The sequence below is a fragment of the Macaca thibetana genome, chromosome 1 (assembly GCF_024542745.1).
Source record: "Macaca thibetana thibetana isolate TM-01 chromosome 1, ASM2454274v1, whole genome shotgun sequence".
Lineage (NCBI taxonomy): Eukaryota > Metazoa > Chordata > Mammalia > Primates > Cercopithecidae > Macaca > Macaca thibetana.
Genome location: NC_065578.1, coordinates 40,095,155 through 40,111,180, shown reverse-complemented (window position 1 = coordinate 40,111,180; position 16,026 = coordinate 40,095,155). Strand labels below are relative to the sequence as shown.

General features: G+C 45.9%; 1 protein-coding gene across 14 annotated transcripts in view; it reads left to right on the top strand.

Moving 5' to 3' along the window:
- Window positions 1–15,716, top strand: part of SCMH1 (Scm polycomb group protein homolog 1) — a 221,711-nt gene extending 205,995 nt beyond the window's left edge. For 10 of the 14 annotated variants that reach the window (XM_050798501.1, XM_050798387.1, XM_050798397.1 and 7 more), the window contains 4 exons: window positions 5,738–5,917; window positions 8,881–8,946; window positions 14,215–14,357; window positions 14,623–15,716. In XM_050798501.1, the coding sequence (XP_050654458.1) occupies window positions 5,738–5,917; window positions 8,881–8,946; window positions 14,215–14,357; window positions 14,623–14,748 (515 nt within the window). In that variant the 3' untranslated portion in view covers window positions 14,749–15,716. The other 4 variants (XM_050798428.1, XM_050798437.1, XM_050798479.1 and 1 more) reach the window with 2 other exon arrangements.
- The last annotated feature ends 310 nt before the right edge of the window (window positions 15,717–16,026 follow it).

Here is a 16,026-nt window from a genome sequence, read left to right as displayed (position 1 = left end):
GCACACCTATAATCCCAGCTACTCGGGAGGCTGAAGCAGGGGAATCGCTTGAACCCAGGAGGCGGAGGTTGCAGTGAGCCAAGAGTGTGCCACTGCACTCCAGCCTGGGCAACAAAGTAAGACTCCATCTCCAAAATAATAATAATAAATAAATAAAATAAAATACTGCTAGCTATTATATAGTTATATATATAGTTTATATATGTTAGAATTTCCCCCATTATAGTTATATATGTTAGAGTTTCCCCCAGTTGTCACACTAATGTCCTTTATAGCTGTTTTTTCCTAATCCAAGATTCAATAAAGGATCATCCACTGCATTTAATTCTCCTGTCTCTTTAGTTTCCTTTATCTAGAACAGTTATCCAGCTTTTTTTTTTCTATCTTTCACGACATGACATTGGCATTTTGAATAATCCAGGCCAGTTGTTTTACTTTAGGTCATCAAATATTTACAAATACTTACTCTGTGCCCGATTCTATACTAGACTTCAGGGAGACAGAGGTGAGACAGACTCCATCCCTGCACTCAAAGAGCTGAGACAGGGAGAGAGATGTGAACATATATGTGGTCAAAGCAGAGCACAGAGGTACTCTGGCCCAGCAAAGCATGATGAGCAAGGAGTACAGTGAAAGAAGTCAAGGGAGGATTCCTGGGGGAGGCGATGTCAGAGCAGAGTCTCTTCTTCAGAACTATACATGTGGCTGGATCAAGTAAGAGGCTGGTGAAGACTAAGTAAAAGAAGCCCAGCTGGGCACAGTGGTTCACGCCTATAATCCCAGCACTTTAGGAGGCCACGGCAGGTGGATCACCTGAGGTCGGGAGTTCGAGACCAACCTGGCTAACATGGTGAAACCCTGTCTCTACTAATAATACAAAAATTAGCTGGGCGTGGTGGTGCATGCCTGTAATCCCAGCTACTCAGGAGGCTGAGGCAGGAGAATTGCTTGAATCTGGGAGGCAGAGGTTGCGGTGAGCTGAGATTGCGCCATTGCACTCCAGCCTGGGTGACAGAGCGAAACTCCATCTCAAAAAAAAATTTTTTAAATATATATTTTTTTATCACTCTAAAAAATAGAGTTGTGAAAAAGATATTGTCCCTACCTTCAGTATTAGGGACAATATGAACATGTATGTGGTCAAAACAGCACAGAGGTACTCTGGCCCAGCAAGGCATGATGAGCCAGGAGTACGGTGAAAGAAGAGGTCAAGGGAATATTCCTGGGGGAGGTGAGGTCAGAGCAGAACTATGCATGTGACTAGATCAAGTAAGTGGCTAGTGAAGACTAAGTAAAAGAGGCCCGGCCAGGTGCAGTGGCTCAGTATGAAGCAGAAGATTGTATTGATTTCACTGGTCCCAGTGACTATTAAGTTTAGCTGTAACTGAAATCTACCCAGCATTAAACTCTGAGTCTGCTGTTTTAGGATTCTTAGGTTCCTCTCTGTTAGAGGAAGTGGTTCATTGCCCACGACAATGGTACCTTGTGCCTTTCTTTCCAGTTGTCATCCCGGTCTTCTGAGTTAGTTATAAACTGCCAGAATCCCAAGATTCACAGTGGTTAAAGCCAAATAAAAACTGAAATATCAGGATGCACCCTGATCCCCACATAGGTTTCCAACCTAGAATTGTCAGAGTTTTGAGATGATGCAAATGCTCATAATTCATTGAAGCACACTGTCTGGCACACGTCCGCTTTTCAGATGGACCTTCTTGGGACCAGAGCTTAAACTTCAAAGTGTCAGGAAGACCTCCAAGGCTCTCCTCATCCAAAAGAGATGCACCCAATACTGTCTGTCTTAATATCCTGTTTCTTTCCTTTGTTATAATTACAATAGTTGTTAATATTTTTAGCTACCTGTATTTTGTCATCTGCCCCACTATAGTAAATATTCCATGAGTATAGGGACAATATCTTTTTCACCATTCTCAGTATCCATCATCCTAACTGTCACATGGTAAGTATTTAATAGTATTTGTTGAAAGAGTAGTAAAGGATGTGGGAAGTGGTTCCAGAGGGACTTTTTTTTTTTTTTTTTAAACACTGAGAGTAATTTAAGCATGCACAAGGACTGTGCTATGTCTTTGGGTCCTGCGTTGGTGTAAGAATTTTCTTAGATCAACATCTCTAGTTCCTTGGTCACTCAGTTCACACCCATAAAGGGGAAAGCTTGGTTATGAGCATGGAATCTTTGCATCTTGGAAGTGGAAAGTACTCTAGAGATGATCTAGTATCTAGCCTAACACATGAGGGTGGTCGTCTGACCTCTGCTTAAATATTCCTGATAACAGGTTTTCTCTTATCTTTGGCAATTGATTTTATTGTTGGGCAGTTCTGATTGCTAAAAGGCCCTCCTTTTTTGTTTGTTTTCGTTTTTGTTTGTTTGAGCTGGACTTTCACTCTCGTTGCCCAGGCTGGAGTGCAATGGCACAATCTCAGCTCACCGCAACCTCCACCTCCCAGGTTCAAGCAATTCTCCTACCTCAGCCTCCTCAGTAGCTAGGATTACAGGTATGTGCCACCATACCTGGCTAATTTTGTATTTTTAGTAGAGACGAGGTTTCTCCATGTTGGTCAGGCTGATCTCGAACTCCCGACCCCAGGTGATCCACCCGCCTCAGCCTCCCAAAGTGCTGGGATTACAGGCATGAGCCACCGTGCCCAGCCAAAATGCCCTCCTTTTTAAGCTGAAATTTGCCTTCTTACAACTCCTGCCCCCATTCCACTGTCTGTATTCCAAAAGAGCAAATCTACCTCCAATCCTTTTCTTTTCCCATGACTGCCCACAGGGTGTTTCTCTCCCTTGACTTTTCTCCAGACGATGCCTTCCCAGGGCCTTTCCCCTTTGCCATGATCTTGAGGTTCCTCACCACCACTCTGCTCATCCTCCACCAGGAACTCTAATTGTTAAGGTCAGCTTTGCAATGTGATACTCTGAGAAGAGCTGCTTCTCACTGAAAATACATGCATAAGGGCTAGGTCCTTATCCATCTGTTTACCTCTGCATGTACCATAACTAGTATAGTGGCTGTCACACACACAAAGGGTGCTCAACAAATGTTTGTTTGATCCCAGTTGCTCCCATATCTCCAGCATATCAATAGTAAATTTTACACTGACCCTAGGAAGTTTAAGCATTTTTCATCTCCATTTTATAGATGGGCAAAGGAATCCTATAAAAAGGCAGTGATCATTGACTAATCAAGTCTTCCAGCCCCAGTCTTTGATACCTGGGCCAGTGGTTTCAAAGTCTCTTTTGTTTTACCAGTAGAACTCCTTTTTTTTTTTTTTTTTTTTTTTTTAAAGTTTTTGGCAAAGGTAAAATTGTGTATGAAATTTGTACACACTCCAGTGCATAAAAATTAAAACCAGAGAAGCTGGGATGAGGCCCATAGCTCTACTTACTTGGCCTCCCTGTGGAGGGCCCACAGGGCTCTGTAGAGCACAGTTTGAAAGTATTGCAGTCTTCAGGCCGGCTGCAGTTCCTCACACCTATAATCCCAACACTTTGGGAGACCAAGGTGGGCAGATCACTTGAAGCCAGGAGTTCAAGACCTGCCTGGCCAACATGGCAAAATCCCATCTCTGCTAAAAATACCAAAAAAAAAAAAAAAAAAAAATCAGTGGGGCGTGATGGCACGCACCTGTAGTCCCAACTACCTGGGAGGCTGAGGCACAAGAATTGCCTGAACACAGGATGTGGAGGTTGCAGTGGAGTGCAGTGAGATTGTGCCACTGCATTCCAGTCTGGGTAATAGAGTGAGACTCTGTCTCAAAAAAAAAAAAAAAAAAGTATTTGCAATCTTCTATCCTGGCACTGTCCTACCAAAGAGAGCCTCGTTTGATCAGCCTTGTGAGGACTAGGACCTCCCAGAGCTTTGGAGCATGATGCTTTCAGTATATCTCATTAGGATAAGATTTCATGACTTGCCATCAGTCCAGATTTTCAGACCCTTCAACTCAGAATCTGCGTCTCAGTGTTCTTAGCATTGCTGAAAGGAAGAGACACTGAATGGTTTGCATCCGCACCTGGTAAGCCCCTGGCTTTGTCATCATAATTATTCTTCACATCTGTTAGCTCATGTGAGGCAGACAATACTATCCCCAGTCTTAGCTGAATAAAATGAGAACTAGAAGGATGAGGTTACCCTGCTGATAAATGCAGAAATTGGATGAAATATTTTTCTTGAACTATCACAGACAGCTTAGATTTGCCACTTCAACTCCGAATGAAATACAAAATAACAATTTTTCACATTCATAAAGTTCATCTGTTTCTATTTTCTCATTTGATGTTCTCAGCATGATGGGGGATGATTTTTCCCCATTTTACACATGAAGAAACTGGTGCTTAGAGAAGACAAGCTACTTGTCTAGAATCACATACCTAGTGAAAGGCAGGAGCCCAGGTGTAGAACCCAGGTCTCCTATATCCTGGATTGGATTCCCATTCATGTCTCAAAATGGGACGCTGCTAGTCATTTATCCTGGAAAATAGGAATCAGAACCCTTATCTGCAGAAAGGAGGTGGGATATGGCTTAGGTATTATGGACCCTCAAAGACTTATCTTTTCAGAACCACTTCTAGAAAAGGGTTTCAACAATTAGCCTCCTTGATATAAAGGCAAATAGCTGTCTAATCCTAGATTTTACTTTGAGCTTATAGTTGCCAAGCAATTTTAGGTAAGTATTAGAAAGCAGTCCTTAAATCCTAAACCATCTTAACATTGAGGACTTACGGTGTGCCAGACAGTGTGCTCAAAGTTAGTGTTCGTCAGAGGCTCCGAACGAATTCCAAGCATTATCTAAACACTTGATGTCTTTGAAAAATGATAAAGGACAGTGTTATGCTCCAGTACTCAAGACACCCTCCACAAGCAGAGAATGCTGTGGCCTGGGCTGAGGAACTGATCTGGTTTGGGTAGAACCCAATCATGAGGAGTGTGCTTCGGGTTCTTTGTATAGTGATAGGGTGTTGCCGCCTGGTATTGGGCCATGGGACTGGGTAGAGAAACAGCAGGGTAAGATTCCCTTTACAAGGAAAGACTTTCATAGCCATTCTTTTCTGATATTCACAAACTCCTTGGAAGAAAGGGACTTCCCATGTTGTAGATGAGGAGACTAAGATTCTCCGAGAAGCACTCTGCTGAATGGCAGAGCCAGATTATACCCCAATTCTGATCTCTATGCCCAAACTCACCACTCATCAACCGCAGATTCCTTGAAGTGTTTCTGTAGAATAGGGCAGATACAAAATGAGAGATGGAACATAGGAGCAGATTCTTTGCAAACAAGCCTTTAACCAAGCATCAAGAAGCATTTCTGACATGTCCTGCTGGTTGAGCAGAGGGTCACCTTTTAAAGTACCCTCATCTAAGCAAATGTATCCCAGCTCTAGCATGTTGTGTCTAAGGCAGTCTCTTCCATCCTAGAATAGCTCCATTTGTTTAAGATGTTCCTTATCCAGAAAAAGCATAGGGCATCTAGACCAGAAAAAGCCTCAAAGACCATCTAGTCTAAGAGAAAGAATTTCTAAAGAGACTGAAGTCCAGAGAGTGACACTGAGCTTGAATAAGGTCACCTCATGAGAGCCACAACCATGACTGGTACACAGGCCTCCTGAGTCCCTGCCTAGGGCTTTCTCTTTTGCTGTTGCTTGCTCTACTCAAACAGGTACCTGGGAGCCAGCACTCTGGCAGTCCTTCTAAGCTCTAACTCTGGTTTTCCTGTTTTTCAGGTGAAACCTTTGTCCTGGGGAATAGTCTGGCCCGGTCCTTGGAACCACACTCAGACTCAATGGACTCTGCCTCGAATCCCACCAACTTTGTCAGCACCTCCCAAAGGCACCGGCCCTTGCTTCCATCCTGTGGCCTCCCACCAAGCACTGCCTCAGCTGTGCGCAGGCTATGCTCCAGGGGTAAGCTTACCAGAGTCCTGGCCCTCCTTCCCTCCCTCACTCTTTCCTTCACTTCCTTCCTGAGCTCTGGGAGGCCAGACAGGACCTAGTTCTGTTGCCCTCTGCCTGGTGGTGGGACTAGGGGCTGGACTTACTCTTGTGCCTGACCTTGCACCTGGGAGGTAATTGGAGCTCCAGGATTGGCTTGAGTATAACAGAAACTAAGAGCCAAAGACCTAGACCCAAAAGGAGCAGGGAAGGATTCATTCATTCATTCATCCATTAACTATTTATTTGAACTCCATCTGTGTTTGGCATGGGGAAGCAAAAATCAGTCACTTTTTGTCTTCAAGGTATTATGGGGAGACAGACACTATAAAACAATGTCTTGAGTGCAGTGACAGAGATATGCTTTGGGTAATATGAAAATTACAAGGAGGAATACCTAACCCAAGCTTGGTGTTCAAGGGACACTTTCTTGAGGAAGTGATGCTTTGCCTGAGACTGTATAAATGGCCATATCAGGGCTGGTAGAGGAGGGAGAGCTTTCCAGGAAGAGGGGCAACATGAATAAGGGCAAAAGAATAAGAAATAGCACCGATTATACTAGGAACTGCATGCAATTTGGAATTGCTTAACCATAAAGTATAATACTGAGACTCAAAGAGAAAAGCCTGGAAAGGTCAAGGCATATATCATAAAAGACCTTAAATGGGCTTTTACTTAGAGGCAAGACAGGTTTGTGTTTTGAATAGATTATTGACTACTGTGTTGAGCATGAATTTGAGGAGGGACAAGACTAGAGAAACCTAAACAAGTTAGGAGGTTACTCGAGTGGGCCAGATCTGAAGTGACAAAGGCCTGGTTTAGGTCAGAGACCGAAGGTTTAGAGAAGAGAGAATGGATTTGAAAGCTGTTCACAAGGTAAATTTAATCAGATTTGAGGATTTAATCAGATGTGAGGAAGAAGGGAGTGAGGACTGTCTCCCAGGTTTCTAGATGTGGTGGCCAGATAGATGGTGGTACCATCCACTGAGAGAGGGAACCCACCATAGAAGAGAAGGAAGGTCAGGGAGCCCATGGTCATGTAGATGACATCTAACAGGCAGTGACTATGCAGATCCAATCCTCAAGGAAGAGTGCTGGGCTGAAGTTAAATATTTAGGAGTCACCAGTGTATAAACAGCAGTTGAAATTTTAGGGTGAATGATACTCACTTCTCAGAAGTATGCAGTGAATGAAAATAACAGTTAACCAAAGATGAAGTCCTGGGAACCAACAAAGCTTAGGAGGTGAGAACAGGAAGGCAGGCCCACCAAGGAGAAAAAGGAATATTCAAAGTGAGAAAAATCTGATATTGTGGTGGCCAGGACTACAGAGTGTATTTGAAGGAAAGCACAGCATAACAAAGTTCTGGCAAAAAAAGGGACTGAGAAACATCTATTGGATTCCACCATTGTGGGTAATTGGTGGATCTTAGCGAAAGCAGCCTTGGTGCTGTGGTGGAGGGGTGAAGGCAGATTGCATTGGGGACTTTGATGAGAAAAAAAGGCTGGTGATGAGTCAGACTCTAAGTCAAAGAAGATCTTTCAGAATGGGAGCCCTTCAAGCACGTATGTCAGCAGACAGCTTGCACCTTCCAAAAAGCAACAATTAAGAATATAGGAAAGAGGAGAAAGTAAGGCCTCAGGAGTGGTGGGATCAAGGGCATAGGCAGAGGCATCAGTCTTAAGCCAAAAGGAGGCATACTCTCTCTGAGAGAGGAGGGAAGATTGAGTGTGTCCATCAGTGAATAGAGAAAGGCCTGGTTAGGGAACGGGTTAGGAGGGCTGATAGACTGGACTGGTCTTAAAGAAGATGGGGAAAAATGGACCAAAGAAAAGGGGATGATTTGCAGGAAACCTCAGGGCCTAACTATGCTTGGAGACTAGTTGGCCAGTTTGCAAAAGCCATGGTTTTCTTCTATGGTTCTTAGCAACCTAGTAGATATGGGATGAGAAAAGACAGCTTGAGAATTAAGGGGTTTTTTTTGCTGAGCTAGTAGAGCAAGAGCTGGGAGGAAGTGGGGAGAGTATGTAAAGAAATCAGGAATCAGGAAGAGCAGTTTAAATCATCGACCACTAGATCTGGGAAGGCAGTCAGGGTGGGAAGGATACAAGGCTAAATTAGGATAGGGAAAATGGAAAGTTTGACATGCCAAAGAACTTTGTGATATAATGGTTATAGTGGACATAAGTCCCAAGAGAGCTGGAAAGATGGAAGGTTGGGGTCAGAGAACAGGATGCTTAAAATTCTGAAGTGGATTTGTTCCAAGGGATTGCAAGGACCAGACAGTGGTGTTGGCAGTAGGTATTTGGAGTAGAGTGGAGGTGAGAGTCACTGGAGGCATGGTAGCTGAATGGATTGCCTCCAAGGATTAGAGCAGGAGTTGGGGTGGAACAGTGGGTAGTGAGCTAAGTAACAAAAAGTCTTCATTTACCAAGGGGTAGAAATCCAGATATCTATGAGTAACAGTGAGAAGGAAGAGCCAATGGTTGGGTACATGTTTGGCCTCTGAAGAACATGAGCTTTCACAGGAGGATGGTCTAGAAGCAGCAGTGGGGAGCCAGGAGAGTGTAACTTCCACACCCTGATTCCAGCCTCCTCCAGCCCAGGGACACATGAGCGAGGTGTGAAAGTATAGGAAGACTCCATTAGCAAAGCCTGCAATGAAAAAAAGTCACCTCAGCGGAGAGAGAGCTTTCAGGAAGGCTGAGTCATGGGAAGAAGCCTGTGATGCCCCTCCCCCTCCCCTAACCCCAGCAGGGCAGCAAAATGGAATCTAAAGGGGTCTCAAGTAGAGGCAGAGCTGAGGGCTGATTCTAGCCTCGGCTCCCTTGCCTTGAGACTTGGGTCAGTCATCTCACCTCTCAGGTCTTCCTCATATGCAGAATGTTCCTCATGTGCAAACTGGAGATGGTGACACCAACCTGGTCTTTCCACAGGAGTGTTAAAAGGATCAAATGAAAGAAGGGATATGGAATCATTTTGGAAACTAAATCGTTCCCCAGGTATGAGGGGAGTTACTGTTATTTTTATCTTCCCCAAGGCCCTGTTTCTGAGAAGAGTACTTTGTGATAGGCTGCCCTCCTGGCACTGGCCTCAGATGGTACTGTTGTTCCCTAGGCATCTCCTCTCTTCCTTGGAAACACACCATGAGTCTGTCTGCCAGGTCATTGTATAAATCTCTTTGCAGCCTGATGGTCTTCATAAGGCTATGAAAAGATTCATTCGGCTGGCCCTAGAATTGTCTTAAAGAATTTGGATGTTGAGTCTGTTTCCTCTCTTACTGCATTAACCAGGATGATTAGGCATGAGCTTGTTAGTTGGCCTCTTGTGGATGTGCTTCACCTTCCTTAGTCATGCTCAGACTGAGACAACAAGCCCTCCCTGAAGAGTAAGTGCCAGCTGTACACGTTGAGGGGCGATGGGGAGAGCTTTGCCATAGGCTGTCTGCAGAGGGAATAGGAAAAGACAGGGCAAGTCACTTCCTCTCTCTTTTCACTGAATGCCCTCCCCTCTGAACTAAAGATGGTGATGATGCCTCCTTCAAGGGCTATTTTAAAGGTCAAATGAGTTGATAATGGTGGGGGTTCTTTATAATTTATAGAATATTGTTCATATATCAGGTCACTTTTTACCACTGCCACCCTGGTAGTTCATGCCACAGTGGTCTCTTGCCTGGATTGTCATAATGGCCTTTTTTTTTTTTTTTTTTTTTTTAATAGTGTCTCTCACTCTGTCACCCAGTGGAGTACAGTGGCTCAATCATGGCTCATTGCAGCCTCAACCTCCTGGGCTCAAGCGATCTTCCTCTCAAGCTACCTTCCAAGTAGCTGGGACTACAGGCATGCACCACCACACCCAGCTAAGTTTTTGCAGAGACAGAGTTTTGCCATGTTGCCCAGGCTGGTCTCAAACTCCTGGGCTCAAGCAGTCTGCCTGCCTCAGCCTCCCAGAGTGCTGGGATTATAGGCATGAGCCACTGTGCCTGGCCTAATAGCCTCCTCCTTCTTTATTTTATTTTATTTTATTTTATTTTTTTTGAGACAGAGTCTCACTGTGTCGCCCAGGCTGGAGTGCAGTGGCACAATCTTGGCTCACTGCAACCTCCGCCTTCTGGTTCAAGCAATTCTCCTGCCTCAGCCTCCCAAGTAGCTGGGATTACAGGCGGCCGCCACTACGCCCTGCTAATTTTTTGTATTTTTAGTAGATATGGGGTTTCACCATGTTGGCCAGGCTGGCCTCAAACTCCTGACCTCATGATTTGCCCACCTTGGCCTCCCAAAGTGCTGGGATTACAGGCGTGAGCCACCATGCCTGGCCAATAGCCTCCTTCTTAACTGGTCTCTTCATGTCCCCCTGAAGTCTGTTACCAACATAGATAATGAGAGTGATCCTTCTCATTGCAAGTTGGTTCATGTAACTCCTGTGCTCAAAACCTACCTGTTTCACTCAGAAAAGCCAGTGGTTTTCCATGGTATACAGGGTCCTCTGTTATCTTCACTGCCACTTCCCTCCTCTTCCTCAACACACACATCCATGCCTCTCAGTGTTATTTTGTACCACTTTCTCTCTCATTCGCTTTCTTCTGACACATTGGCCTTCCTGCTAAATCCTACATGTGCTATTTGCTCTTCTGCCTCAAGGTCTTTGCTCAAATTTTGTCATTTCGGAGATGTCTCTCCTAATCACCATATAAATTAGCAACTTCCTACCACCTGCCCTCATGGAGTTTATATTCTAGAGGGAGTAGGCTGACAAACAAGCATACAAATATATAGTAGTATTAAATGTGTGGGTCATCTTAGTCCATTTGGGCTGCTGTCGCAAAGTTCCATGAACTGGGTGGCTTATAAACAACAATGTGTTTCTCACAGTCCTGGAGACTGAGAAGTCCAAGATCAAGGCACCAGCAGATTTGGTGTCTGATGAGGACCCACTTCCTGGTTCACAGACAGCCATCTTCTCACTGTAACCTTGTACAGCCAAAGGGGCAAGGGAGGTTTCTGCAGCCTGTTTGATAAGAGTACTAAACTCATTCATGAGGGCTCTGTCCAGAGGTCCCACCTCCTAATATATATCACCATGTGGGTGGGGAGGGGTAGGATTTCAACATAGGAATGTTGAGGGGATACATATTCAGTCAATAGTGTGTGTGTATTTATATATACTATCATATATGTGTGTATACTATCATGTATGTATGTATAGATGACACCTAGCTTCTGATTAGAGGAATTAGCTAAGATGGTCCAAGAAGGACACATTCTTGCATATACACTCTCTCCCCATATCTTCTCTCTGTTCTCCAGAGTCTCTGCACTTGGTTTCTCTCTTAGCATCACAGTAGACTTTTAAGATGGGAGAAGTGAGTGGCTCACAGAGGCCCCTCCAGCTTTCCATCTATTAACACCTCCAAAAAGCCATTGGGATTTCTATGACTCTAAGCAGCCCCTGCTGGCTCTAGCATACCTCTCCCCTGGTCTAGTCAGTGCCCAACTATAAGCTTGAAAAGACAATATGCTAGAATCTCTGCTCTAAAAGGGGCTGGGCTGGGCTGGGCCAGACAAAGTGTACTTTGACTTTTTAGACCCAGAATGAAGACAAATGGGAGGAGATTCTCAGCCTTTGTAGGAGAGAGTTAAATATTAGGCCCTTCTACTTTAACAGGTGTGTGTGGTGGGGGGTTGTTTATTGCTTGTTTGTTTTTGAGACCGGGTCTTACTGTCACCCAGGCTGGAGTACAGTGGCATGATCATAGCTCACTGTTAACCTTGAACTCCTAGACTAAAGCCATCCTCACACCTCAGCTTCCTGAGTAGCTGGTACTATACTAGACCACCATACCCAGCTGATTTTTTTACTTGTTTTGTAGAGACAGGGTCTTGCAATGTTGCAATGGTCTCAAACTCCTGGCCTCAAGCGATCTTCCTTGGCCACCCAAAGTGCTGGGATTCCAGCGTGAGCCACTGTGCCCAGTGTCCAGGTGTGTGTTAGCTCTGCCACTTGAGGTTGAGGGGAACAGGTAGTTTGCAACAAGGCACCACTGGATGCTGCAGATACAGACATGAGCAAGGCAAAGACCCTGCCTCAAAAGAGACATAGTCTGGTTGGAAAGAAAAATATACAAGTAACTATTATCTGTGATCATTCATTTATCTAACAGATGTGTTTGAATATCTACTGTGGCAGACCAGGCACTCTTTTATGTGTCAGCAGCATAGCAGGGAACGAGAGAGAGCTTACATTGTATAGGGAGGAGACAGATAAGAAACATAAAATAAATTAGTCCATGAAATTATTTTACATAACGATGTGTACTGTGGTAGGAAAAAAAAAAAAAACTAGGGTAATTGGATTGTAAAGAACTGTGTGCGGAACTGAGCATTTTTAAAGGAGATCAGGGAAGGCCTCTCTGTGTAATCAATATTTGAGGTAAGACCCAAATGTTGAGAAGTCAGGCATGAAAAGATTTGGGAAAAGAGCATTCCAGACAGAGGAAATTGCATGTCAAAGGATAAATGCTTGGCTTATTCAAGCAGCAGAAAGAAGGCTAGTGTGTTTGAAGCACGGTGAGTAAGGGGTGAGTTGCGGGCAGGGGTTGCAGAGTGAAATGAGGCCGAAGGTAGGAAGGCTCAGCTGATGGAGTGCCTCATAGACACTGGAAAGCACAGGAACGAATTCAGATTTCATTTCATGTGCAAAGGGAGGCCACTGCATTGAGTTTTTAGAAGGGGTTGACATGGTTCAATTACTGCTCTTTTTGTTTTTGTTTCTTTTGAGACAGGGTCTCGCTCCGTCGCCCAGGCTGAACTGCAATGGCGCGATCACAGCTCACTGCAGCCTGGAACTCCTGGGATCAAACCATCCTCCTGCCTCAGCCTTCTGAGTAGCTAGGACTATAAGCATGTGCCACCATACCAGCTAATTTTTAAAAATTTTTTGTAGAGATGGGGATCTTGCTTTGTTGCCCAAGCTGGTCTTGAACTCCTGGGCTTAAGCAGTCCTCCCACGTCAGCATCCCAAAGTGCTGGGGTTATGGGCGTGAGCCACGATGCCCAGCCTAATCATTGCTTTGTAAAGGCTCCTTTACTGCTTCATGGAGAACAGAGATTACTAACGTGGTGTGATGGGGGAAAATGGGCACAGAATGATCTGTAACCAAGAATATACTAAATTCTTTGTGAGACCATTTATTTCAGTATTAGACCAGAAAAGTTTCATAAAGGAACTGATCCTTGAAGCCAAGACCTGCTTAGCTGAGTTGGAGTTTGCCCAAAGAAAATTAAAAATTGAAGGGAGAGAAGGGGACAGATTCCAAGCAGAGAGAGAAAAACATGTAAAAGATCTCTGACAGATGATGGTCAAAATACAGAGATCCCAAATCCCACAGGGGAAACAGGAGGAATTATATCTGAGTCAAATTTGAGATGAAAGCTCCAAGCAAAACACTAAATTAACATTGAGATTCCTGGCAGCTAAAGCAAAAACTTTTCTGGCTGGGCGTGGTGGTTCACGCCTGTAATCCCAGCACTTTGGGAGGCCAAGGCGGGCAGATCACTTGAGGTCAGGAGTTCACGACCAGCCCGGCCAACATGGTGAAACCCCGTCTCTACTAATAATACAAAAATTAGTGCATGCCTGTAATCCCAGCTACTCAGGAGGCTGAGGCAGGACAATCGCTTGAACCTGGGAGGCAGAAGTTGCAGTGAGCTGAGATGGCGCCACTGCACTCCAGCCCCTGGGTGACAGAGCGAGACTCCATCTCAAAAAAAGAAACCAAAAAAACTGTCTTCTGCCTTAGTGTATCAGGCTGTAATGAGGCCACCTATTCTCCAGGCCTTGGAAAAGAATCCAGGGTATTTTTTGCCCACGTGCCAAGGATTTGTCTCTAATCTTACCAGGCTACCAGTCTCTCTAGAAATGGTCTCCCAGAGCCAAGGCAAAAACAGCCCCACTCACCAGTCCCCCCAAGGCACCCAAATAGTCCCCTTACCATGTTGGTACCACTGTCTCAGGTTTGGGCTGAATCATAGCCTCAATGCAAAATTTCTTCTGGCCATTTCCAAAAATCAGATAGACCCTTAAAAAACAAAGATTTGACTTTCCCTTTGTGAGGAAACACTTCCCTCCCTCGGCTATCTCCAGTTCCTCGGCTCATGGTCTAGCACTGCTGTGAGCATCACCTAGAAGGCCACTGAGCTGTGCCAAGAAGAGTGGTGGGGATTTACAAACCAGTCCCCGCCCATTATAGTAGGTGCCCTCCTGTCCTGTAGGGTCGGACCGATACCTGGAGAGCCGGGATGCCTCTCGACTGAGTGGCCGGGACCCCTCCTCATGGACAGTCGAGGACGTGATGCAGTTTGTCCAGGAATCTGATCCTCAGCTTGGACCCCACGCTGACCTCTTTCGCAAACACGTAGGTGCCCCTGCCTGACCTCTCAGTAGGAACGTGTGTGGAGAGCCTCACCTGGTGGGGACAGTAGGAGATGTCTGGGGAGGAGGGATGCTTAGAGACAAAGGTTGAGGAGAACAGGTAGGCTTCAGCGTCACAGCAGGTGAACTGGACTCCCATGTGGCAGGCACTTCCCAGGATGGCCTGTAATCAGAACCTGGGGTGGTCAGACCAACCAGGACTCTGATGGCGCCTCCCCTCCACTTCTGCCCACCTCCCCACCCCCCAGGAGATCGATGGCAAGGCCCTGCTGCTGCTGCGCAGTGACATGATGATGAAGTACATGGGCCTGAAGCTGGGGCCTGCGCTCAAGCTCTCCTACCACATTGACCGGCTGAAGCAGGGCAAGTTCTGAACTGGGAGAGGCAGCCTAGACAACCAAGTGGTCAGCAGGTGGGGGCATTCTTCTAGTAATGAGGGGCATCAGCCCACCCCAGGCACCTCAGTGGGGTTCCGGGCCACCTCAGGACTCCGAGAGGCTATGTGGAGGTACCAGTCCTAGCCACAGCTGCCATGATAATGTCCTTCCATGAAGGACTGAGGAGGGAGAGTGGGGATCCAGGGCTGGTGCTGCTCTTCCCTCAGCTCTGCTGGGGATCTAAGGTCCCTCTATTTATTTCTTAAGCTTGGCTGGCCTCTCAACCAGGAGTTTAGGCTGAATGCCTTCCAAGTGATGGAGGAAAAGGCCAACTTTGTCCTGGTCTTGCTGTGGCACCCCATCACCCCACAGCTCCTACCTTCTCATCAGATTCCCCTGAATCCAAACTCATGGTGCAAACCTCTACCTTTTTACAAAAAGATCTTATTGTTAATTTATTGTTTCTGGCACTTGGGCAAACCCTGTAGTTAATACTCCTTCCACACTAGACACTGGGTTTCAGGAGGAGGGAGACTGCCCTGCCTTGATCCCAGAGAGGCCTTCTCCAGATAGGCGTGGCCCCTCTTCAGAGGACCCTGAAGTGGAGAGACCCATAAAGCCTTGACCACATCACTCCATATGGGGAGAAGGATCCCTGCCACCTTCTCCTCTCTTCATGGGGCCCTTCTGCAGCCCTAGGCCTCATCTGTGGGAAGGGAGTCCCTGGCCCATACTGCCCCCACCACAGCTCCTTGCCCTGGCCAGAACTGCTGTTGAAGAAGATCAGGCCGTATGATCTTAGGCCAAGAAGGCCCTAAGGGGGATGGGAGGGCAGGTTTTCCAGGCTGGAGTCGGTTCCACCCACTCTGCTGTCCATATGCTTCCTTGTAAGCAAGTCAGCAGCACAGCTGCCATCTGGACTTATTTTATGTCAATCTGTTTATAAATAAAAACCAATATAGATACCAGTGTCTTTTTAATCAGTTAACAGCCAAATCACTATGCATTCATTAGACCAGTCATTCCCCTTCTCTTGGTCTTAGTTTTCTCATATATAAAACAAGGCTGGGTGCACTGGCTCATGCCAGTAATCTCAGCACTTTGGGAGGCCAAGGTGGGAGGGTCTCTTGAACTCAGGAGTTTGAGACCAGCCTGGGCAACATGGTGAAACCCCAGCTCTACAAAAACACAAAAATTAGCCTGCCGTGGTGGCGCATACCTGTAGTCCCAGCTGCTTGGGGAGCCGAGGTGAGGGGATGAGCCTAGGAGATCAAG